Below are 25312 nucleotides of genomic sequence, written 5' to 3'. Positions count from 1 at the left end.
TTAAACAAGGCTATTTGTTCAAGGAACGTAATTATAGAGTGTGTAATATTTTACCTCGCGTATCTAACTTAATTTACGTCGCGTATCTAACAATAAAAGCAATAAAGCACACAATATTTAGAAAATCTTAAACAAAGATATATGCAGCTGACTTGGCGACTTTATTCATGAACTAGCAGCGAGTAATACAGACGGTAAATAGGCAAAATAAAATAGACAAAACAGAGTTACCCAAAAGGTACACAGAAATCGCAAGGCTACGTGAACTTTCAGAAAACAAACACAATTTTTAAAAGCGGAACTAACTGAAAAAATAATAATAAGGCATCAACTACACCCATGAATGTACGTTCTGAGATGATTCAATAGGCAGCTACGAATCTTTATACGCGTCACAAACACTTCTGTTGTATTATTCATTGTAAGAATCCTCTTTGAAACGTCATACCTTGCATCTTAAGTTGGGAGAAAGTATCTCCTACGTAATTTCCGTGTTCGACGTTAACAACAGGTTGGCCACCGGAACATGGAAATGGTTTCATTGGTGGTGCCGACCTAGTAAACAGAAACAAAGTTATGTACAGTAGCATGTTAATGTCATAATACAATACACATGTGTTTAAGACTTAATGTAAACTGTAAAGTAACAAATATAAAATGGTTAAAAATGTGTTTAACAACGGACAAAGGTTGTTAGGACTGCGCATTGTAGTCTGTAATTTAGGTTTAACAAATATCTAATTTAAGGTATTTTAAATTCAATTTTAACACATGGGTTAGATTTATTATGTGCTTCATCTGGTTAAACTAAATCTGCCGCACATTTCAGACGACTCAGTCAATTGTAGTCTCTAGGGTCAGCTACAATAAGCGATTCAAACACCTTACAAATTGGACGAAATTTCAAATTTCGATTTCGTCTCAATATCAAACATGGATTCCCGCGTGGGATTCATAACTCAGATTCGCCGCCAAGAACGTCTGCCCGATTCAATCTTGATGGGGGACTTCCGCGTTAAACGAAAACCCGTGTTCCAACAAACTAGACATTATACCCATTACCCACCATTGGAAAAAGTGGTTTGGAGGCACCATTGGTATTTGAGGGTCGCACAGGGGATTCGAACCTTGGGCCAGCAACGAGTTGTGTCTGGTCAGCATGTTGTCGCTGATGGATGGAAGGATTGGTTGAGTTCTGCAAACTGACGAAGACAAACACGCCGAGTTATCTGGCGAAGAAGAAACATGGTAATTTAAATCAAGACTGTCAATCTTGGGTGTCGCATCCTAAAGTTATCTCAGTGTGTAGACCCTTCTGGATTGCTTGTTTGGATATAACACATAAAATGTTAATATTTGTCTGGATGAACAAAATGTAACTAACATACCTAAACATGGTTTCAGTTTAAATTCGACACGTTTGAAAGTGAAGGCAATTGTATCATACATATGGGATGAATGAATGAATGAATGAATGAATGAATGAATGAATGAAATTTATTTCGTCTCTTCGGTCACGATAACGAAGAACAAGAGAGTTGATAAAAAGCGAAAAGACGGGTAGTAACGGTAAAACAACAGTTGTTAAAACACGCTTGTTGATAAAAAAGAAAGAAATAATGTTTTGGATAAAAGGCGTGACCGTTACACCCTACAGACGATACAATTTCAAAATTAAATAAATAACATTTAATTAAACATATTAAAGTTCTAATTGGAAGAAAAGTGTGCGTAAGGACACAACCCGTACAATGTTATGTTTGTATTAAAACTGGCCAGAAAAAACGTGCTTTATGAATCTATTCTAAGACAATATAGCACGTTATTTCTAGCATTCCCTTTTGTCAAGTTTAAGATTCTCTTTTAAAAATTGAAGTATTACTATTCAAACACAAGCTTTGGGCACTAGATTAAACTGAATTTAAAAATGGTTTCCCTTAAACCAGATCGTGTACCACCGCCATAAAACACAACCCTTTCCCGGTGTTGTTTCTTATCTCTTCAAACTCGACATATCAAAGATATTACCTTGTGACGTCACATGATGATGTAATGGATGACGCATCGCCATGCGTGACGTCAGAAGTGAGCGTTCTGCTCGTCGAAACTTTGCTCTTCGATTTTGGAACCAAACCTAAAATTTAAAACACGATGAAAAATATACAAAACAATAAAAATTCTTTTATAGTCCGCCAAATAGTAACCCTTTATCATTTGAATTCATACTTTCTACAACTTTTCGTATAAACTTTAAAATTTCTTAGGATTTCGTCAAAATAACTTTTTATTGAGTGGAATTCGCCATGTGCAACAATTCTTATAATAAAAGTAACTGCTTCGTGCGGATAAGTTAGCTTTGAAGTTTACGCACCTGAACCCTGGCCTCACTCAGCCCGACCCGTCGCGCAAGTTCCTCTCTCACAAACGCGTCAGGATAATGTGTTCGTTCAAAAACTCGCTCCAGAGCTGCCAGCTGTCCGCTGTTAAAGGTCGTGCGTGTCCTGCTTTAAAAATAAATGGTTCACAGCCATTTATAAAAACGTACTTCATGATTTCTCCAAAAGTTCCATTGGTATTATATTATTTCATGTTAAGTTAAAATGTTATGTCGTTTTTTTCTTTACTAAGTATAATATGTAGTATAATATATTTTCTTTTACTAAGTATAATATATTTAGTTGGTAAATCCACTCAAATTTTCGAGTTTTGAGCAAGTTGTTTTTAAGTGTTCAGCATACCAAAAGTATTAAACATAATATTGTATATCTCTTTTCATCAAAGCTATTCTTTTTATTTAGTTAAACAAAAAATAGCGTTTTCGCAAACAAATGTTTCCAAGTTCGAATAACCTGTATAATGGGGTGGGGGAAGATGGGACACCTTTTCAATGTATTTTCTTCTCCAATTTTGCAGTCAACAAACATTCAACGATTTTTTATAAAACTTTATCCTCGCGGCTTCCATAGACCGTTGTTAATTGTTTAAAATACGATCAGGATATTTGGTTATAATGTGTCAAAGGTGTCCCATCTTCCCCCACCCTACTATATATGTGTTTATTCAACAAGGTATATTTTGTTGACTGACCGTCTTTGTTTTTTCCTCGGAACCGAGACTCCCCCATGTCCGCTTGCGTCATCGGTGTGGTGGCCGTGTGACGTCATAAAGGGATTGAAAACGTCATGATCGCCTTTGTTGTTGTTCGTCATATTTTGATATGGTAATACGTCATAGTCGGGACATGCCTAAATATATATATACACGTTATCTAGAATTCACAGAAAAATAGCGGGCGCTTTTAGGAACCAACCATTACGCGGCTGCTTACTTCGAAACATGTTTCAAATATTCGAAAACAACAATTAATAAATTAGTTGTTTTTATTAAAACGTTGCCTACAAATACAAAAACCATTTGTTTTCATTTAAAGTTGGCTAAAACGAAGTAACTTACAGCGAAGAAATTGGTTAAATATATTAGACTTTTTATGATTTCGAGTTCTGAAACCATAGATACTCTATTAGAGTGTCTATGCTGAAACCGATCCTGATGTTATTTAACATTTGTTTCTGGGTACATTGGCGTGTAAAAGTACTAGCGAAATTCGCTGTTATATGTAACTCTGGTGTTTTGTTTACGTATACTATACATTTAAAAACTTGGACTATACGATTCATATTTTGGCTATGTATATGATAGCTGCATATACTAAGTTGGGGTGAGATTGTATATTTTGAATTTTTATCGTTTTAGTTGGTAGTGTAAAAAAAAACATTTACAGAGAAACATAATACCGTATGCCTAGAACTGTAAACGAGCGCTGTTAATTGTTGAAAAACGCGTTTGGGAAATATATAATATTATGTGCTAACGCGGTATCATCTTACTCCCCACGTTACTATTGTAACCGAAATCAGACGATCAGTTTACTTTACAATTATAAAACATTGTTCGAATCACAAATCATATTTGTAACTTATGCGTGTAACCGGGTCCTAATATGTTACTAGAAACATAGGTTATAATAATAAATAAATGCTCATACAGTTAGCATAACAAAGAATCATAAAATTAAACCGTAACGGTATAACCCCCCAAAAATTAATATATGTTGCTGCCACCATATGGTGTATTAGAATCCTTACACACAGTGAGCTTGATATTAAAGTTTCATCAAGTATAAAACACGTACGTCAGTGTACAGGCCATGATATAACGTTGCCTGGTCTAACCTTAGATTCCGTGGTGTCTTTGACAGCAGAGGGACTTCCATTTGAAGGTGGCGAGCTCTCATGAGATGCCGACTCTATAAGTTAAATCAGATGATATTAAAATACAAGTTTAATTAAAATATTTGCTCAATATAGCCCTTATTATTGCTTGCTTATTGCATTTCGATAACGTTATAAAGAAAAACCATAATAAAAACTGGTTATGAATTAGTTTAACTCTGAAGTTCTGTATTTGCGTTGCCTCTAAATTTATGCAATTTCAGCTTAATATATTAAATTTTTACTTCAAACAGTTTTCTTTAGTCTATATTATAGTTGTATTCCTACACTCTTAATCACATCTTAAACCAATAGTTACGTATACAGAATGTACATTAGCTCACTCACAGAACGTTATTCTTAAATTAATAAAAATTGTTCTGGACCAAAATTTCTAGTTTTTTAATAAAAAATCTTTGTATGTTTTATCCTTGTAAGCGTAGGGTTATATGATAATAGTTTTAACAATAGTTCCGTCTTGCGCCTGTCACATAACTTGAGCGAGGTTGCAATACACATACGGGCCGCCATTTTGTTAATTACCTCTACAATCTATATGGATCGATCCATCTATGGGCCAACTTTGCTTTGTGATTTCGATGTAACTTTAGAAAGCTGTTATATATTTCGAAACTTCGTGTAATAGGTTAGGATAAAACTTGTTTTTATGTTTTTATTTTCCTTTATTCGCTCATTCAGTAGTGATAGTGAACAACGAATATTTACAGAATTATATAAACGTATGCTCACATAAGATCGTTGTTAATTGTTAAAATACGTTTAGAAAAATGATATATTATGCCTAACGGTACTTTCTCCCCCCGCACTTCCACAGTAATACATATTTGTGTTATTTAGTTATGCATTCGCCGTTGGTCATTTATTTATTGCATAATTTAAACACCTAATTTGTCGCATACTTAACCCTTGCTGACATTGAAAGTTATATTTATATGAAATGTTAATTTGATTAAACCATTAGTGGCCCCTCAGTGACCGTTCAACCTTGGCCTATAAGTCTAGAATGTAACATGAGGTCCAAACGGAGATTCAATATTAACTATATCTATATTTTTTACCATAATGGATATTTTCTATTAGTGTTCCCGAAAGTCTCTTAATTTACAGCCGTGGACGAGACGTAGATTTTATCAAAGACAAAGTTTAAACTGAAAGATTTCGTTAAAGAAGTTTTGTAGTTAATTTGCCATATATTGCTACCTTTCAATTGTATCATCGAATTAATTGTAACTAAAGATCGTTTTTACTCAATTCTATATGGATAAGGTCACTGTCGAAAACTTCGGGTTTATGCCAGAATTAGCTCGTTTACCCCAACACCCAAGCTGCTTGTCGCTCATATGACCAGTTTGATATCGTTCGTCAGGATCCAATCCACAACTCATGTCATAGAACCAAAGTCTTGCTGCCATACCTCTTGGTATTGACTTTACAGTCAACAAGGGGTTTATACGCCCTGTTATATGTTAAGTATACAGTCAATGCAGGAGAATACTCCTCTCACCTGTATGTAAACTTGATGTATGTGGATCATGCCAACTGCTTCTCTCTTCAGTTGTGTTGATTGAATTTTCCCGCGCCTGCTCGCAAGCCTTGTCCAGTCTTTCCAACCGCTTGACTTCAGGTTTAGGATTCTCGCAAGCCATGGATAGTTCCGTAGGATCGTCCGTGCACGGGGTACAATGTTCAGTGTACTCAGGCCTCGCGTAAGCACATGACGGGAAAGCAGGGTTCCAGTTCCCGCGATCATGCGCTTTTGTTTCCGTTCCCCAGCTGTGCTGCTTTGCTCGTACACATTGGGGCAATGTTTCAGTTTGGGATTGGTGCATAGGAAAACTAGAATGAACCCTCGGGGTGTAATGATCCGTATTTTCAGCACTCGAATCCTTTGCTATATCGCAGCTCGGTCGAAATACAGCAGTGTTTTCACCGTTAGTTTCTGAGCACGTAAGATCGGGACTTTCAGTTTCCATCGCCGGCCATTTACAATTCAATCCCGGAGCGTAAGTCGCTTTTTCGTCGGCCAAGTTGAGTAAACAGCTCACAGTGAAACTTCTTGCTGTTGAATGTTCTGTCATAACCCAAATGCAAGTTGGCAATTCCTTCTTATCTGCTATAAGCACCGTTCTTACTAAACCACCATTGCTTGTAAAGTATCTACACCCTGCAACAAACATTAGTATTTGTGTACATATATATAACCATCCCAACAGTAAGGTGTAACAATGTGTACAATTACTCGGTTAAATAATGCATTACATCTTTAAAAAACACTTATATCTTAGAATAGGTAACTGGACGTCGTTTACAGCGTGATAACTTAATTATAATCGCTTAGTTGTGTGAAATATTTTGTCCCCACGCGAGATAAACATATTCCTATTTTAAAATATTGGTTACGCCGAAACACATGTAACCTGTTCTATAACTACGATATTAATACAATCTGCTCTATGTTGTTTCAGTTTACTTATCCGTTCACATGTTCATCTCGTGTTGCTTGTATATACTAACTTGAACTTAAATATGATATCAGCTACTTTATTTCTGTTCGGTCACTTTAGTACCGATGTTGCTTTAAAACTCATAATTTACGCTGCTGATCCAACCCTTCACCATTGCCTTCACTGAGCCACTGCAACGCGGAGGTTCGAGTCTCCTTTAATGTTGTCGTAAGATCACATTCCTGTCCTTATTCTCACGCCTCCGTTGCGTAAGTGGAGTTAATATTTGATGCAACTTTTCCAAACGCCGCTGGATCGGCAGGACCGCATCACAATGTGACGTTGGCGCGTTAATGGATTTGTATTGAAGTGTGAGACAGCCCAACGGGAATAGACTTGTACTGCGCGAGGTTGGCGAACCTTCGCCTCTTGGCGTGATCTGTTTGATGGGAAAATGCTCCAAAGAACGAGCGTCGCTGTGACTCAACGACCTTCTCGGAATATTTTAATCTTAACTTCATAATATTAAGTCGTTACCTCACCGCTGGTAGGATACTTTAAATTTTAATGCTCTATCGGGGTGGTAACTTGTTCGTATAATTCGCTTGTAGATTTTCGTTATACAGCCAATATGTAACACGTATACGCCTTTGGCCGCTGTTGTATAACCAGGCATGTACCCTTCACGCTTTGAAGGCGAAATGTATTATCCGGAAGGTTTTACTTTTGAACTAAGATTGGATGAAAAGAAATCCTTTCAAGTGCCGCCCCCGCACCATCAGCTGCCCACCGATATTCGCTACGTTTTGACGCGAAACAGACCCCGAGAACAAAAGTTTTTGCCGCTGCGTTAAACCAGCATCAGAGGATCGTTTATGATTTTAATTGATGAGTGACACAGCTCGCTACGGAGTACGAGTTGAGATACAATGAGATCGTAGGACATGATAAATAATAACCGACATTGTTTATTTGCGCTCTTTTGTGTGAGCGATATATCGACCAGAGGTTTGTGGTATACCTCTAAGTTTATGTGCAATCACTGGCATAAGACCACTGTAGTTCATGGAAAAAATGTTTATTATATTTCCGTACCAGGTTAAAAACTCATAAAATCTGAGCTTTATTTGAATTAATTATAGCACTTTCATGTTTATGGTTTGCACTGGTTCTTTGTTGGATTGACTTGCTAGTTTAGATATTTATTGATTTGCATTGTGGTTTGATTCATCCTCAACCAGAATTGCTGTAAGAGATGATAACCTTCTCCCTTCCCGTTACTTTAACAAAACAAGTCCCTTATTAAAACCATTACTATATACCCTCCCTTGTCTATACTTTGATGTCTTATGATGGACAGGATTAGGTTAACGGCTTTAACTGCTTGCCAATTTCTGTAGCCTCATATTGTCGGTGGCTGATTTAATTGCTGTGATGATAGACGCATAACGCCAGCTTATTACGCTCGCATAGCGTAGTATGTAAATGGTTAGACTTAATTGTTATCTTGGAACTCGTCCCACTGTTGCAATGCCCCGCATAATTAAGACATCGATCTGCTGACAAACAAGCTTTTGCGAACAAACAATTTCCCTCTGATTTGCCATTTCATCCCTCAAACCCCATGCTTTTTAAAAATCTATAGATTCAGTTGGCCATATTTTGTTTTTTATTTTATTCAGCAATTTCTGAAGTGATTTTAAAATCACGTGGGTACTTTGGATCCTGTAGCCGGGCCGCTGGTGGACATTGCGGTTTATTATCTTTGTTGCATATAGTGAAACCATTGCATCACTCCGATCGTTAATTTGTAAAATGCGACCCTATAGTTTTTCTCAGAACAATCTATATAACTATAGTGCAATATATGTACGTCATATATGTACCATAATTGCACGTTAAGCGCAATATACTGTCACGTCACGTTGTCATCTAACTGCTTGGAAAAGTTCGGTCGCGTTGCACATCTTTATAGACAATTTGTTTTTGTAAATTTCGGTTTAACAAAGTCGAAAATTTAGCATTAAAAATTAAACATTATTTCATAAACTTCTATCTTAAACACAATTTATTACAGTCCGAATTAGTAGCTGAACATTTGTAAACTTCTTGGTAGTGACCGTTAATAAAAATATCTTGCAAGTTGCCTTCGTACTTTGTCAAAGCTCTTGCAAGTTGCCACCGTACTTTGTCAAAAAGTTATTTTAGTGTGGAAACAAATATAGGCCGAAAACTCGTAGTTGGGAATGGTCGTGTTGTTAGTGACGTACCAGGCCTTCATACCCGCAGCATTGAGTTAAAAATATGATGCTTTGTTCTTGAAGTCACATCTTGCAGCATCGTTTACTCTTCCAAACGTGTTGTTGTTTTCCCAATTTCCGTCTTCATCTGGATGAACTGCGCTGTTTTCTCTTTCACTTGATCATCTATCACCTGCCCTACTTTTCTCTTTGATATCATTTTCATGGATGCTTGCTACAAAGGTCCACCCATCCCTATTAGTTGTCATATTGCAATACACCGGGTACATTAAGCAATTTATATCCGCCATCTTGTAGACCCTGTCTTTAAACTTGATCCCTTGTAGGTCCCTGCATGCATCAGCTCTCTGTTTGTAGAAAACGGCATATGTATGCGCTTGGAGCGCAAGAGAGAAAACTTTGAACTGTAGTAACCGACTGGGCTATAGTAATTAAGAAATCGTTACCTGCAGTTTCTAAAATGGAGGCAACCCAATCCACTTTGTTTGTTCCCATTCTTTATTCACTTCGGTTCTACCAAGTCGTAACAAGACATCGTACTTTTTTATTTTTACAACCGTAACACATAACACTATGTTCTCGGATGGGTTGTTTGGTGCGGCTGTTGCTGTTACATGTTCAGGCATACGAATAAGACACACTTGGTATACGACGCCGATAACACTCTGGCTTGTTTAGATGCAAGAACATGTTCCCAACTTCCAATGAATGTGTTTCATTTCGCTGCGGAATCGAACATTTAAACTCTTTGGGCACGTATGTGCAATCATAAATCGCATTTTTGTCCAATAGTTGTTCTTTCCGTTATATACCTCTTTAAATTAAATAACATTAACACCAACACCTTCTAAATTTCCCAACATGTTACGTTGTCTAATAAACGGGTAAATATTGCCCACCGGTCAAAAATCACCCTGTTTAAATAATGGCGATAACATACTTTACATAAATTAGCAGCATATACATTTTTTAGAGTGTGGATAGTGAAATATTTTGCAAATTGTGTTTCTTATTTACTATATTTTAAAGTTTACAGTTCGCATTATCTTGAAAATACATAAAACTTTTTCTCAACTCACGTTTTCACCTGCATAAATTTCCGCAAGAGAGAAAATAAACGCCATTCGCCACAGTAGAAGAATAGTTACCCCGTTAATGTAGTAGTTTAGTTACAGAAGGCAGTCTCTCAGTTGTCTTTTTATGACTACGACTTGCATAAATATAGCTCCAACTATATATTGTTACGTATATCCGCTAAACTTTTAAATAAAAATGTTGACGTAACACTCGGTTTCACACATAGCTTATACACCATGGAGGTTTATATATTCGTTTTCGTTTTTACGGTTTATTAAGACAGTGCTGCGTTGTACCGTAATTATTTTCGTATAAGTACCATCATCTTGAAATGCAAAATTTACAATAATAACAAGATATTGAAGTCTCTATCGCCCACCTTTGGCCAAACGACACGCTTCAACATCTGCTGACCAGATATATGCGGTAGCACCCTATTTGGGTATTGGGCCAACTTGGATTCAAACCCCAGATTCGTTTTTCTGCCTTGCCGCAGGACCGCACCCATATAGAATAGAATGTACGATAACGCAGTTTTGTGATGCGACTGGATCATATCTGTATATAGCCACTAACACAGTGTGGATTTGCGAATTCGTGAATAGCTAGCGCCAATTATTCGAGTCAACATGTCACAATGCAGTTTCGATTCATCCATTGAGCTTTTGGATCTTTCTATTATGACGTCAGCAACATTTGTAACTTCGCTTCGCGTTCGCGTCCTCGCATAATGCCTGTGACGTCATTGTTTTTCGTCGGATTTGTGGATTTCGTTCGTGAGGCTGAGGTATCTGATGTATAACAGTTATTGTCTAAAGTTATGGCTTCAGCTTTTACAAATGAATATATGTATTTCGTAAATGCTATATATGGGCACGAGACTTTGGACTTTATCTCAGACAAAATTTGCTTGGTATTTTTTATAACTACGAGTTATCATAATATAACCAACTGATCAAACAATACTTGGTTAGAAGTATAGCGGTAAGATCTATATATACCACTGTGTAAACCTATATCACACCGAAGTGTATTATATTGTGACTATGATAAACGCATTATACTTATGGACTGACCTGTTTAAGAATTTTGTATATTAGATTAACAAACACTGTGTCCACGTTTAAACTTGCTTTGGCGCTTGTTTCGTAGAAAATGAAGCCGCAGTTTTCGGCAAACTGTTAAGGGAAATGTAAATTGTGTGTTAGGTTTGCTGTTTTGATTATTCTATTCTATTAAACATGGTAAACTACGCCATGCATAGAAAATAAGAATATGATAGTTTAGTTGGGGTAAGATGGTATACTTTTTCGTTTTCTTTTTTCGCCTCATTCGGTTGTAAACAAAGAATATCTACAGAATTATATAGCCGTATCTTCAGGACTTAATTTGTCTTCAGCTGTTAATTGTTTAAGCAAAATCAGGATATTTAGATATTATGTGCTAGAAGTGGCCCATCTTCCCCCATCCTACTATATAAACAAAAGATCGTTCTAAATTGTTTAAAACACGATTAGTAAATATGGGACAGTTTTAACGGTATCCATCTTACCCCCACTGCTATATATTTATAAATGTCGAAACAAACATATACACCATGTTACTTTTGTTCTCCAAAACAAACATACACAGGTATAAAGTTGATACTTTAAGCAAAGAAGTCGTGTTTACTTAAACCGCAAACGAAACTATATTCGCACATGTAAACACAAGCCACCAGCAGTCCAAACACTTGATATATAAATTGAAAATGTAAGACAGCAGCGTCAATATGTTTGTTCACTTTTCCACTTACGTTTCTAGCTTTGTGTGTGTTGACTTGTACGTTCTCCAGATCCGCTTTGTTTCCAACGATCGCCACTTCCACGTCACTCCTGCCGTACTGTTGGAATTGACGTCGTTTACGTATTTTAAAAAGGCATATACTAGCGAAAGAATTTGTATATGAAGAGAGGTTTTGAAATGGGATCTAAAAGCAACCCAAAGTTTTAAAAAATGGTCTCTAAAAATTAAAAAAAGTATTAACAACTTAAACCCCCTCACCTCCTCAATAAGTTTCATCCACTTTGTAATGTTGCGGTATGATTCTGGGTTTGTGACGTCATATAGAAGAAGAATACCGCGTGCGTTTCTGTAATAAGCTGTCGTGATGCTGTTAAATCGTTCTTGTCCCGCTGTATCCCTGGAATGAATGAATGAATTTTTACTCGTGTGGCGGAGCAATGGCCACGGCCGATTTAATTTATACGCTGACTTTTACGAGTTACCACGTATATAACTTTGTGTGACTGATGATTTGCATGTCGGTCACTTTAATCCACCGATTGGTGACTCCTGGATTCATGATTGTTTTGTCAAGCAAGTACCACGGCCCAGGACATTCAACATAAGTTAAATACACAACTCGTATTAACTTCAACTACAGACTGTACGACCCACCAAATTTGAAGCCTTATTCTTCTACCCCCCACTGTGACAGTCTTGATGCGAAAATCGATTCCTGCATGAACAACAATCATTGCAAGGATAACCGATCAATAAAAGCAGAAACTAAAATAAATCCTATTCAGTTACACAATGCCGTGCTTGTCAGTGGTCGTAAAACACACTGTCTACTTGTGTGGCAAATATAATTATTAAAGACCAATCAATAGGCCGCAGCTACTATAAAATGAAACTGTCATATAGGTACAGGCACACACATTTACATATATTATGCATGTTTTTTATGTATTTCTTTTGTGATAAACAAATCTTTTAGACGCGCCCTTTTTAAATAAATCAACATACCATTTATGTGCTCATATTTCTTTTTATACAATCTCTCAGTAGCTAAAAACACACATTACTATATTAATGTTTTACCCCAAAAAGGAGGTTAAAAAAACACTACAAAGGGTATTATTATATGTTTCTGTGAGGGTTACAAGGTCTTACCGACTGTGGACTTTGACTCTTCTCGGAACAAATCATCTGTGTATCTCTCCAAGAAACATGTCTTCCCGACGTTCCTGTCTCCGATGAGAATCATTTGTAACTTAAGATCAACAGTTGGATGTTGGAGCAGTGGAGATGAGCTTCCGTCATCTTTGCTTCTGTGAAGTGACGAATACATTTATCTTGTTTATCTTTAAGTGGCGGGGCAACGACTTTATACCATATGTGTCCTGTTTCATACGCCCCATGTTCGCTAACAAGTTACCAGGTATGTAACTTTGCGAGTGCTTGCTTGATTGGGAATTTTTTAATGGTTGATATTTTGGAAAGCCCATGTAGGGGGCTATACCTGGCTGGAGCAATTACCGCTAGGTGTCTTGTCCAAAATTGACATACGCGCTCATAACAGTAACGACATCAAGCCAAAAATGCTCTTGGTTGTAAAGTCGTGTTACCCACACGTTATGATTACAGAACTATGCGTTTATGTTTGAATAAATTGGATAAGAACAAAAAATATTGAAAACTAAACTTGGCTTCTAATATTGGGACATCTGGAAACTGACATCTCGTAATTTTCATTCTTAAGTTTATATTTAATCAGATAATTGAACCACATTCCGACAGTTTAAAACTTAAAATTAATTCGACTTTGAAAGTCTCAAACAACAGAAATAAAACCTTGAAAGTCTTAAACAACAAAAATGAAACCTAATTGTTCCTGACTTGGTTGCACCTAATATATATAGTACCAGGCACCACTGCCCATCTTTTCATTAGATGATTATATATATAACACGAATCAAACTACATTGCCTGTTCTGGTTATTAAACGTAAAATTTTGAAGCTCAATGAAAACCGGTATCTCTTATACGAGATTGCTAATCTGCCCAGCTTTGTAAACATAAATATATACTTGATTATAAGTGCTTTAAATGCTCTTTTGGATTCGTTAGAATATGATCAAATAAATCCGTAAATATTATTTGTTTACTATCATAGGACGATAAAATAAAATAATAACATGGGTCATCTTAACTCAACCTATAGTATATTACCCTTTTGCCTTTTGTGGGGAGTTCTTTCTTTGTCTTGTTGTTTCTGTCTTTTTATGTTCAGATGTTCGCCTCTGACGTAAACCTCCACCTTCACCCGTTGCATATGTTGTTGTGGCACCGCATGTTGAACCAATATCTATATTGCTGGTGTTACCGTTATGGTTGCTACCGTTTTCAGTGACACTTTCCAGCCTTCCGGAGACGACATCTTTAAAAGCTTTGGTACTTATTAAATCCACCAACCTCACTTCAAATACAACCAAAATCAATTAGCAATAATGTAGTAACAAATCTGTTAAAATTTAAAACAGGTTTAATACCCGTCTTTATACGCAGTGTGTCTCATATTCACGTTAACACGTCCAAAGCCTATACAATTTAACTTTACAGTAAACACAGTTACACTTATCGGTTTAATATATTCAAATTTAAAACGTTCAAATTTAGTCCCTGTCTTAAAAGCAGTGTCTTTTCTATCTATGTCCAAAAGCCAGCACCCTCTAACTGCACAGTAACATAACACTATTAGGCTACACGTAACCGTTTAATCCGTACTCGTAGCGCGACCTTACCCGCCCTCCGCATCCAAAAAGTCAATACTGAAACGTCGCCGCAAAGCTGCTGCGATGACGTCACCGTACCACAGGGACTTATTTCAAGCCTGTTGTCGAATCGTATCTATTGAGTTGTAACAGATCTTTTGAAAGCTTTGTGTCTTGGCTTGTTAGTGATTATATTTTGTAAACCTAACCTTCAAGTTAGCATTGTGAAATAAACATTTTAAGGATGGACATTTAAATACGGTGGTGTGTAACAACTTCTATTAAAAATATTAAACCACCGTGCTATTAGTCATAATTTCTAATAAAATGCAAATCTTACAATCATCTTATTCCCTTTTTAACTCTTGACGAAAAATAAACAATCATTAAATATTGATTGGCATTCGAACTGCCCACCTGGGAATACAACCAAGCAGCAAACAGAAGGTCGTTACAACATAATATAATATACGTGTGCGAGAGAAACCCAATTAATTACTTCGCCACACATTGCATACATAAATGTAAATAGTAAACCTATAGTGACATAAACGCGTAAAACTTTAAAAGTTACTAACCCCATATATAAACAGCTAACCTACTTTTAATGCATACCACAGTATTCACATTGTAATTAAATCTGACTTTATTATACTCTAAAATCCGTGTGCCCAGTTACGAATAGTGAAACACGTTGTTACAGTTGTACAATAATAACTCTCAACCTTGATACTTGTGACTTGTCTATATTACTTCGTGCTGAACCATTTTTCGATACTTTGTGAGCAATATTGGTAGCCTCCCCCAATACCACATGATGTGTATCAGGACCTGCATTTCCCTTTCTGCTACTTGCTTATAAGCAAAATCCCTCTTCCTTTGAAGAAAAGAATCAATAAAACTTCAATTGTTGCAACTGCGGATTATAAATTCAAATATGCTCGTCTTTAATTACTTTTCCTTTTACATATCTTCAAATCCGTACATACAATACTTTCTCAAGTATAAATTGTAAATCTTTTGAATGGTTTTAGATGAATACCTACAACCAAGGCGCGCCACTGAATAATTAATACAACTGCGAGCTGAGCGTGCCTGGTATAGGACCTATATTTGTCAAAGCCAATTAAAATATTTCTCTATTGAACGCCATACATGTAATATGTTCTGATCGATTGTAAATGTGCTAACCTGGTCCCACCCTGCTAAGAAAGCGTGTCCCATTATATTACAGCAATAGCCGTATATCCTTATCGACCACACCGCTGCGGTTAATTAGTCGTTCACAGTTTAATTTAGGTGTTTAGAAAAATCAATACAGATAGCATGTTATAATGAAATATGATATGTAGTTATTATATGATATATATCTATTTGCTACCAATTCCGTGCCCATTGTTCGTCTCTAACGATCGCCAAGCATTTTATATGATATATTATATGCAGCTCTCTTGGTATGTTTCCAGGTCACGAGTACAGAACGCCATGCTATAACTTTCTTAGCCAAATAAACAATTGAATTATACACGTTTTATTGCTCTTTAAAGGGTAACGCCCTGTGGCCTGACTCAAATATAGTCTAATCTGCACACGATCTGACCTTATCAAACCGAATATCCACAATACGGATATAGTTAATTCATCAAACGCAGTTAATCAACTGTCCTTTAGTCAGAATTGACGCTGGTTTGCTGCATACCAAACGTTGGTGGAATTGCTGTGACCGGTTACAATTTTCAGAGAATAAAAAGGGGATAACCGCCGGAAATAACAGACTGTACCACTTTTACGTAATGGAAACCCTGTTATTGTGTTCGTATATTAAATTGATTTGTTGGGAATTTGTATTAACATCTCGATTTCATTAAAAACAATTAAGCTCATCAATCACTGTTTGTTTTAAAGTATACAGTAATCTGAATCATAAATGCAAAAATTATTTTTCTTCCGCATTGTATAACGTGTTTTCAAAACATGTGTTAATTATACTATAGGGGAATTTCGTAACGTTTTACCAATAATAGAGACACATGAAACCTATATAAGAATTTATTATATTTTAGCAATGTCAGTGACCTGTACTAAAGATTTCTATAGTAAGTTCTTGCGTGTAAACTGCTGTGACAGGTACACTATAGAACTTGCGGAATTATAAAGGGTCAGCGCAACTGAGTGTATGGCATAGTTGCAACGTTGTAAAACAACCACCTTATCGACAAAAACAAGTCGCAAAATCGTCACGGGCTTCGCCATTGTAGTATTCAGTTACGCGACCATTTGCTCGTTATAGCAGGACTTGTATCCATCGGGACTTTGCGTGACTGTAAATTTTAGTCGTGAGTTTTATTCGTGGTAATTGGGGTATCGAATCTGGAGAATGGTGACGTCGTTTTTCACTTAAACACGATTTGGCATGTTCTGCTGAAAAACAATCAGGACATTGTCTTTTTAACCGCTCGGTCAATTTAACTGTGTTATGTAAATAAATTAGAGCAGCCAATTAAAATACTCTTTGCGTACGTACTGTTAGTATGTCCGTAGGTGTAACTATCCATTGTAAGGAGTATAAATAGTTGCGCTAGGTTAGAATTAACCGCATCCCGTATAAGATAGACCTTCTTCGGTTGGGGTATAGTGCTGAGGCGATGCTGCGGGCTAAGATAACGATGTTTTATGTAGCGACAAACAAGGCGACAGCTACAACATTACTCTGACAGTAATAGTGAAGAGCAGCTACTTTGTAGCGCATTGTTATCAGTTCTAAATAAGGTCAATTTTATAAATACAGTATTTCGGTATTAGAAATTTTACCATTTTAATATGAGAATTTTGTATACCATAAGCAAGACAGTTGTAAAAACCGACACCATGATATTTATTTGTAGCTTACGTATTTACATACCACCTTATACTAAGTCTTTTTTGGCAGAAAAGAATTTAACTAATCGGTTTGACGTAGCGGATTAAACGTTATTAGCTCACGGTGTAAGCCATTCGTAACTCTTAAAGGTTGTTTGACAAGCATAAACAGGGTTTTATGATTTGTGTACGTTGGTTGCTCTTCTGTTTGTCACCGAATCGTAAGTTAAATGCTTTATTCAGTGACTGTTTTAGCTTTGAAAAGATGGTTTATTATAAACCAAACGACTGGGTAATACCATTCTTTATAAGACTGACATATGTACATCAAGTTTGTATAGTGTTTCAGTTTCTTAAATTTGATCGTAGCCCTCTGTAGATTAAGCTTAAGGTGTACTTTTATTAAACCTAATCTGATTAACCAGCGTGTTTACAATGTCGGTGTTTGGTGTATCTACATTCTGTGTCGTCACCGGCGCGAGTCGAGGCATCGGGCAATGCATTGCAGTTAAGCTTAGCTCTCGTTTCGGAAAGGATTCTAAAATTGTCATCATTGCAAGATCAGAGGAAGGCCTTATTGAAACAAAGAATCAAATCAAGGTGGTTTGTCCAACATGCGAAGTTGTGTGTGTGGTAGCTGATCTATCAGATCCCGCAAGCACAAAAGTTGCTTGTGAGAAAATCCCTTCACTGGCTAATGATGGGTTTTACCAGCACGCTATGTTTGTCCACAACGCTGGCTCTCTCGCTGACGTTTCCAAGAAACTTTCGGATACAACGGACACCGTTGAAATGTCTCATTTCTGGCACCTCAACGTATCTTCCGCCGTCGCATTGAATGCCGCATTCCTTGGATATTTTAGCGGGAATCCGAAAATCCGTAAGACAGTTGTTCAAATCAGTTCTCGTGCAAGTGAGGAGCCAGTGCCAGGCCTCGGTCTTTATTGTTCCGCCAAAGCAGCTCGTCTTATACTCTTCAAGGTACGTCGTTGTCGCTAGAAATATAGATTATACTACGAATTCCTATAGTAGAATATATTAAACGGTTCCTAACTCGTCGCTAATAAAACGACACTTTCTCATTTTCATAAACGGCGGGTCCCTTGCTTTTGTCCAGCGGTCAAGCCTTGCCAGTGCAAAAATTCCTATTCCGTAACCTCCTAAGCACTTATATAACATTATGTCTTTACTTGGCCGCAATAACAATATTCCAATGCTCAGTTTTTAACTGCCAAGTTTATGATTAAAGGTCTTAGCTATAGAAGAACCTGGAATCCGCGTCATAAGCTACGCACCTGGGCCTGTCAAAACAGAAATGTGGGATTCGCTTGCCAATATTCACAATCTTGATATGAAGTCGATGTTTCAAACTATGGCGGAATCTGGAGTGGTAAGAGAACCTTCAGCCACAGTTGATTATTTACTCCAGATTTTAGAAGCCGACGAGTTTGAATCTGGATCCCATGTTAAACTTGCGGACGAACCAGTCACAAATGATCATTCTCAAGATAATGAATGATTTTAATACTGCATGAGGTTTGGGGTACAGTGGGTCATATTCATATCTGAACTAATTCACTGCTCTCTTCGACATGCGGTCCTCACCCATATAACACGGAATGTTTACTATAGTGTATACAATAGAAATAGTGCATGCAGCAGTAAACTAACAGTTACTCAAAAGATACATTGCTGGTGATGTTTAAAGCGATCTACTTTAACTCTGCAAGTTCACATTCTTTGTCTAATTTTGTATTCCTTATTTGTCGTACCCCTGTATATATGAATCTAACTGTCTCAGGTTAATAATAATCACTTACATTATAAACATATATTATATTGGATAAAACCACTTCAAGTACACCGCGTTGCTTGGATTTTATACATTCAACAAGCTTTATCATTTCATCACATTTAGTTTGTCATCCGGTAGATAATATCAGGATTAAAATGTTTTAGGTCAAAATTCAATGATCAACGGTTGGGCATCTTTACATCTTAGTGTTGTTCGATTATCCGTTTTATAACATTAGCTTTAAATTCTCAAGTCTGTTATTGGACCTTAAACTTTCAATCTTCTGCATTGGGCAATATCCAGAACAAATTGTTTGTTTAGTTCTGTTTTAAGAAAAAAAACAATGACTGACATGTGGTGTTTTACTTTTATTTAATACGCAGTAAAATGATGCGTAGCCCACGGAACATAAAAAACTTGCCGAGGCAAGTTAGAGGAAAGGTATAGAAAGATTAGAAGTTAACAAGGAGCTTCTTGTACCACGAAGCATGAGATATTGAGACAGAATACGTTCTTTTTTATGCAGCTTACAACATATACCTTCAATAACCTCAATGTCTTATTCACATAGAAAAGAGATGCAGACAAATATGTAATGTGAATAAATAACTGCACGAAATATTAAAAAAACGACACTTGGAAATCTGATTAAAACTGAAGCTTGTTACGGTCCTTCCCGTTTACAGCGAAAACAGATAGCTGGGGAGACGAATAACTCAAAGCTTTGTTCATTTGTCGACCGTCTGAGGATTCAGACTTCGTTTTACCGTCAACGGAATTGCGACTTTGAGAAGGCGATCTTTTCTTTGTGAAAGACATTAAGCGTTTCTTAAGGCTCGGTTTTGACGATACAGGCTTAGCCTTCACGCTGCTGCTTCGAGCTGTTCGTTCCAACGAAGCCATAACTTTGGTTTCGACTTCTGAACGTTCGCTCTGAGAGTCACTCAAATCCAAAGATGACGTCGTTGGATCAGACTTGGAACTTTCCCTCCAGTTACCACTCCTTACATCCCATGCGCTCTGGGTCGGAAGACTTGATCTTCTCGCCTTCCTTCCTCTGGATGTTGATTTTCGTGATAACCTTCTCATTAGAGAGTTGCTTCTGTGTTCCGGAGTTGACAATGTGGGCGAGTATGAATATTCGGCATTGGCGTCCATCTCTCCGGACGTTACACAACTGTAACTCGATTGTTTCGTAATTTGTTCTCCTGCCTCAGCTCTGGTGGGTACTTTCCCAACTTCGATACAAGAAAGTCTTGAGTTCGGTTTGTTCAAAGTATCAAGTTCGGTATTGTTATTATTGTTGTTTAGGTTTCCGTTTACGAGTCTGATGGTTGCTTTCTTTTCTTCGTGAGACTGAGTTCTTGGTGAAGTTCCGTTGTTAACAAACTTACGGAATGCCTTCCATGGTCCTTTGTGGGGGGATAGTAAAGTCTGAAAACATAAAAATGTTATTTACCTTTTCAAATACAGTAACGTAGATCAAATTAATAAAAATAAAGAAGAGAAATGACAACAAAATAGTCTTTAAAAAGCAAAAGACCAACTACCTAAGTGTTATATTAAACAAACAAGTTAATGAATAAAAATCTGGCTTTGATGTAAATGTTTAATTTGGTTGCAAGTATAAGTTGTAAATATAGATAATTTTTGTCTCCACTTTTTATTGAAATTCTTACCTTGTCACTGTTTTGTGAATTGCTGCTTATTCTGCTCCATCTGTTTTGATCAGTTCCAAGAGAATTTCGATTTGAGTCGCTCCCTTCTGAGTCTGATTCCCGTGAACGTATTCTGCTCTTCCGGGAATCCAGAGTGAACCAACTATCTTCTGTGTTGGTGATGCAAGTGGTTTGTCTGCGAGCACGGACCGGGTCGAATGTTGCGTAATCACCGGCTGTAACACCGCCCAGGTCGAGGTAGTCGTTCTCGCCGGTAGATGACGGTCGAGAGCAGCTAGAGTGACGTGTCTGGCTGGATGACTGAGCTTTACTACGACGACCGACTGTCCCATAATGTGTGTGGCGTTTTAATACGCCATTGCCCTTCTTTTTGCCAACAGTGGCGTTGGTCTGTGTTTCTTCTTTTGGTAAATCCTTGACTTCTGGCGGTGTGTATAAGGTCCTGTGGATCCGTTTACGGGTGTGGAGAATTTTCTGTGAAAAAGAAAAAGTTAAAATGACAATGCGCTTTATTAAGTGCAAAATTTAGTAACTTGCGGTTATACTCCTAACCAATTTGTACAAACGTATTTTAAAACCCTAAATCTTTTGGAAACTTTCAAATTAGAGCTATATTTGGGCAACCATTGTTAGTCATATAAGATAGCCTGGGCCAACCCTTTAAGTATAGAATAAGAACTACCGAAGGTTTTACAGTAGAAAGTATAAAGAGCCACTATGAGATACACATCAGTTATAGTATATTTCTCCACCAACCAGCACAACCACTCACCGCGATATCAAGGTTTGCATATTTCGGGTTTGTCGCCTTCTCCTCCCCGCTCTCGATCCCGGAGGTTGAGTTTCCGGAGGTTGCTGACGTCACGGAGTCTGACGTAGATGATGCGGATGATCTCTTGGAGGAAGATTCGTTCTGAAGGTTGATCTCTTTGGATCCTGAAGAAAGATGGAAGTTAATTGAATGTATGGAACATGTTTCAGTCCAATATATGGTTTACTTCCATAGCGCATATAATCGACTCGTTTAAAAATGACAAAACGACGGTTAAACACGATGTATGTAAACGTTACCTATTTTTAATTGAAAACCGTGACGAATCTAACACGATGTTTGGTAGCAAAAGGAGACAAAACTTTACACGGTGTTATAACAATTCATTAGCACAACACGGACAATTTTAATGAATTAGTTAATTTTCCTGTTGCAAAATTGGCCAGAACACACAATGTAATGTGAGTCTATGAATACAACACTTTTATATGAATGTTACTTCGGACAAGTTCTAATTAATGGCTTAAACGGACGAAATACATATTAATGAAGATCTATAAGAGTCAACAGATGCGCCGTAATATAACTAGCAAGGCCAAGTTGTCTTAAACACTAAACGAGATCATAACTCAAAATCACTGTGTTTACGGGGGGTTATCGCTGTCACATATTGTGATGCATCTGCCGTAAATCTTACTTCAGAAATAATTCACCTTAAAGCGTTGTAGGTTTAATGATGATTAATATCATCGCATTACCCCTAAGGTCGACTTACCGCCTACGGCTGCCTCTGTATCGCCATCTTTCGGTGACGTCATGAAATCGAGAACTTCGTCATAGTCACTGTCATCGAACACAGAAGTTCGATTCTCTGTTGTAATGTCGCACTTGCTCAAATCTAAGTCGGGTTCGTCGGCGTGGTTGGGTTGAATTATACCATACTCAGTTTCTTCATCATACTTGACAGGCTTAGGGGAATGGCCCATACCTGAAAACAGAAGCATGTACATTATAGATACAGACGTTTACTCGCAAGATAAAATAACTTTACATGTAAAATTATCAGCCGACGTCATTGGGGTTTACTCATGTATTCAGACGTTTAATGGCAATTGCTTTAACCCAGTGTTTCTTTATGGATTGTCTAGTACAGTTTATATACGTTATACGAACTTGCTGTATGTTTAATTCTGAAGGATGAAATTGCACATCCACAACCACAAAGCACTTAAGGAACTGACATTATTTTAGCTATAGTTTTATAAAACCACTCGCAAACGTTGCGAAATCTAATTGCCGGTTATACCTTGATCGTCCTCAGTGAAGTCGGTTTTTATTTCGTTGATTTTAGTGAGTTGCATTCCTTTAACTTCATCGTTTTGGAAACTCTTTGAACCTGCGAAAATATATTGATCGTAAAGTAATGGTTTTTAGTGTTCGGACAAAAGGGAGAACTCCTATGAATTGAAATGCTTGTGTGTGGTCGCTGGTTGGTTGTTTTAATAGACCATTTATGAGCAATTTCCCAGAACAGTTTAAAAAGTGTTTCCAGTGAGAGTTTTGGCGGTATTGTAACATAAACTGTGGTTTCATCCCGACCGTTTGTCGATTTCTATTACATATTAACAAGAACCATTAGTATTTGACGTCATTACCTAAACTTTCAATATATTGGAAAACCTACTGCGCGGCAACACTTTTCAATTGGGTTTTCACAAGTATCTGACAAAGAAACTGCACTGGGCCCCAGGTGCTAATTTAGGTATGGTTGTATGTGTACAAACAGTTAGACTTTGCTCCTTTGCCAATTTAAGCAGTCAAGCCCGACAGGGAACCTTTTGTTGCTTTGAAAAGAAATTAAATTACTCCGAAAAGCCATTATAATATGCCAAGACCGAGCGTTCTCATTCAAGTAGCGGAACGAGCGATAAAAGCAGGATTTCTACGGCTGCTACCCAACAACGGGTAAAGAACGCCATAAATTACAACTCATACAAAACTTTGCGTATTCGCATTTATAATATCTTTCTCTATTGCCGAATTCCCACCGTTCATGTCCAATAATTTTTGCAGCTGGTGCTAGCAGGTAAAATAAATTTACCATGAATAGATTGCTTGTCGTATGACGCTAAAACTACATTCTATTGAAAATAAAGTTACCCTAACCATTTCATATTTCAGTGTTTAATCTATCATTACAGGCAAGGATAGTTATTATTTAGACAGATTCCATATTTTGACACGTCAAACATGATTTGGTTCACGTTTGTATTACATCATCTTTATCCAAACTGCTGTAATCTCATTTTTAAATCGAAGTTGTCACTCCTTATTTTTAGGGATCTTCAGAATTCTCTTGCACGGAGAAGGCGTTAGTTTTATTCTTACATTTTACTCCGATGAGTGTCATACATAGATATAAACATTTTAACAATGATGTATTTTAACGAGGTTCTGTTTTTGCAGAATTGATACAGAAATATTTTCTATTCTATCGAATGATTAATTTTGCGATATATCATAATATAGACATGGTTTAAACGAACAACGTAAATTTGCAACTCTAAGGTAAATGAATAAAATTTATTTATCCTCGCCCGGCGGAGCAATGATGGTCGTTATAACACGTGTGTTCTGTTTCTTACACCGCGTGCCCGCTTACGAGTTGAATAAAAATGACAACGGTAGTTGTATACCAGAGTTATGTAACAACAACCACAACCGCAACTGTGTCTTACCTTCACCAAACATGTTTGAAAGCCGATTCTTCTCACTCGAAGTTGCGTCAAAACGTTCCCTTACAAAATCACTCAAGCGTTGATTGATAATGACGTCACCTTGCACGTGACTGCGAGACGGTTCGTGGACCTGAATCATGTTTCCTTGATCGGGGGAGTTCAGACTTGTATATCCTATCCCGTTTCTCGTGTAATTGTCACTAATGTCTTGTCTAGGACGAGTCGTTTTGTTCTTACGAGTTCTAGAAAAAAAAAGATATTTATTTCAATTGTCCACGAAAAGTGTGACTAAGAATAGATGAAAATCAATTTAACATCTGCCTAGACTCAAATACGAGTCACACCAACAATAAACGTCCGCATCTAAATAAAGAAATCTATTCTCCCTTCGATGCCGACTTTGTGTCCACACATATATTTGAATATTTACATTAAACGCGACATCTGACCATAGACAGTTGTGCGACATTCGCATTCTATTGAAACTAACATCTTACTTGAGGTCTAGCTATATAACTATATTCGCAGGTAACTGAAACATTATAATGTAGTTTCGGTTTTCAATTTGTCAAACCATCATTTTTAACTAGCGCACACGATAACATTGTGTGGGCAATACTACAATAAACAAAACTATATTAAACTGATCAGTTACAAAGTATTTTAAAACACAATTAACTCATACAGACACACACGGTCTAAACTATCAAGCAATTGCTGCTATTTCTGTTCTAATCACAGCCTTAATTATCGAGAACTATATAGCACCAATTAAGCCAGACCACAGAACGACTTATTATTTCTGAGTTTTTCGTATTACACCGGGTATAAAATACCTAATCGTCCCCGAATCAGAA

The 25312-nt window shown here is 37.1% G+C and overlaps 4 protein-coding genes across 4 annotated transcripts in view; 1 reads left to right on the top strand and 3 right to left on the bottom strand.

Annotated features, from left to right (window-relative positions):
* Positions 1–142: 142 nt before the first annotated feature.
* On the bottom strand, positions 143–6660 carry LOC778737 (homeobox protein 10). Its single transcript, XM_018811111.2, has 7 exons — positions 5797–6660; positions 4233–4306; positions 3088–3245; positions 2372–2501; positions 2029–2134; positions 1067–1229; positions 143–555 (listed from the first exon to the last, which is right to left on the bottom strand). The coding sequence occupies exons 1-7, from the start codon at positions 6467–6469 to the stop codon at positions 417–419; spliced, it is 1443 nt and encodes a 480-aa protein (XP_018666656.1). The 5' UTR covers positions 6470–6660; the 3' UTR covers positions 143–416.
* A 3663-nt stretch (positions 6661–10323) lies between these two features.
* Positions 10324–14336, bottom strand: LOC100177266 (ras-related protein Rab-12-like; the record flags this gene model as incomplete). The annotated part of the gene is made up of 7 exons (XM_002120131.4): positions 10324–10865; positions 11151–11252; positions 11870–11956; positions 12118–12256; positions 12514–12574; positions 13012–13169; positions 14071–14336. Coding segments are annotated over 7 exons (918 nt in total), but the record flags the coding sequence as incomplete, so codon positions are not given.
* A 3465-nt stretch (positions 14337–17801) lies between these two features.
* LOC100180453 (sepiapterin reductase-like) lies at positions 17802–19619 on the top strand. The gene is made up of 2 exons (XM_002123434.5): positions 17802–18452; positions 18721–19619. The coding sequence occupies exons 1-2, from the start codon at positions 17907–17909 to the stop codon at positions 18988–18990; spliced, it is 816 nt and encodes a 271-aa protein (XP_002123470.1). The 5' UTR covers positions 17802–17906; the 3' UTR covers positions 18991–19619.
* The window catches only part of LOC100187501, a 19362-nt gene continuing 13664 nt past the window's right edge, over positions 19615–25312 (bottom strand). Inside the window, exons 6-11 of the mRNA XM_026837603.1 lie at positions 24456–24697; positions 23024–23113; positions 22493–22705; positions 21718–21881; positions 20946–21419; positions 19615–20700 (exon numbers count right to left, since the gene is read on the bottom strand). Coding sequence (XP_026693404.1) covers positions 19915–20700; positions 20946–21419; positions 21718–21881; positions 22493–22705; positions 23024–23113; positions 24456–24697 — 1969 coding nt within the window. The 3' untranslated portion in view covers positions 19615–19914. The remainder of the gene's footprint in view (positions 20701–20945; positions 21420–21717; positions 21882–22492; positions 22706–23023; positions 23114–24455; positions 24698–25312) is intronic.

Source organism: Ciona intestinalis, chromosome 1 (assembly GCF_000224145.3).
Source record: "Ciona intestinalis chromosome 1, KH, whole genome shotgun sequence".
Taxonomy (NCBI): domain Eukaryota; kingdom Metazoa; phylum Chordata; class Ascidiacea; order Phlebobranchia; family Cionidae; genus Ciona; species Ciona intestinalis.
This window is presented reverse-complemented; position numbering and strand designations above follow the sequence as displayed.

Coding starts and splice junctions, on each gene's coding strand:
- LOC778737 (XM_018811111.2), bottom strand. CDS start 6,469: ATGTTTGTTGCAGGGTGTAGATACTTTACAAGCAATGGTGGTTTAGTA. Junction 2,502..3,087: donor CCGAGGAAAAAACAAAGACG/GTCAGTCAACAA, acceptor TTTTTAAAGCAG/GACACGCACGACCTTTAACA. Junction 2,135..2,371: donor TGAGTGAGGCCAGGGTTCAG/GTGCGTAAACTT, acceptor TTTAAATTTTAG/GTTTGGTTCCAAAATCGAAG.
- LOC100180453 (XM_002123434.5), top strand. CDS start 17,907: ATGTCGGTGTTTGGTGTATCTACATTCTGTGTCGTCACCGGCGCGAGT. Junction 18,453..18,720: donor CTCGTCTTATACTCTTCAAG/GTACGTCGTTGT, acceptor TTATGATTAAAG/GTCTTAGCTATAGAAGAACC.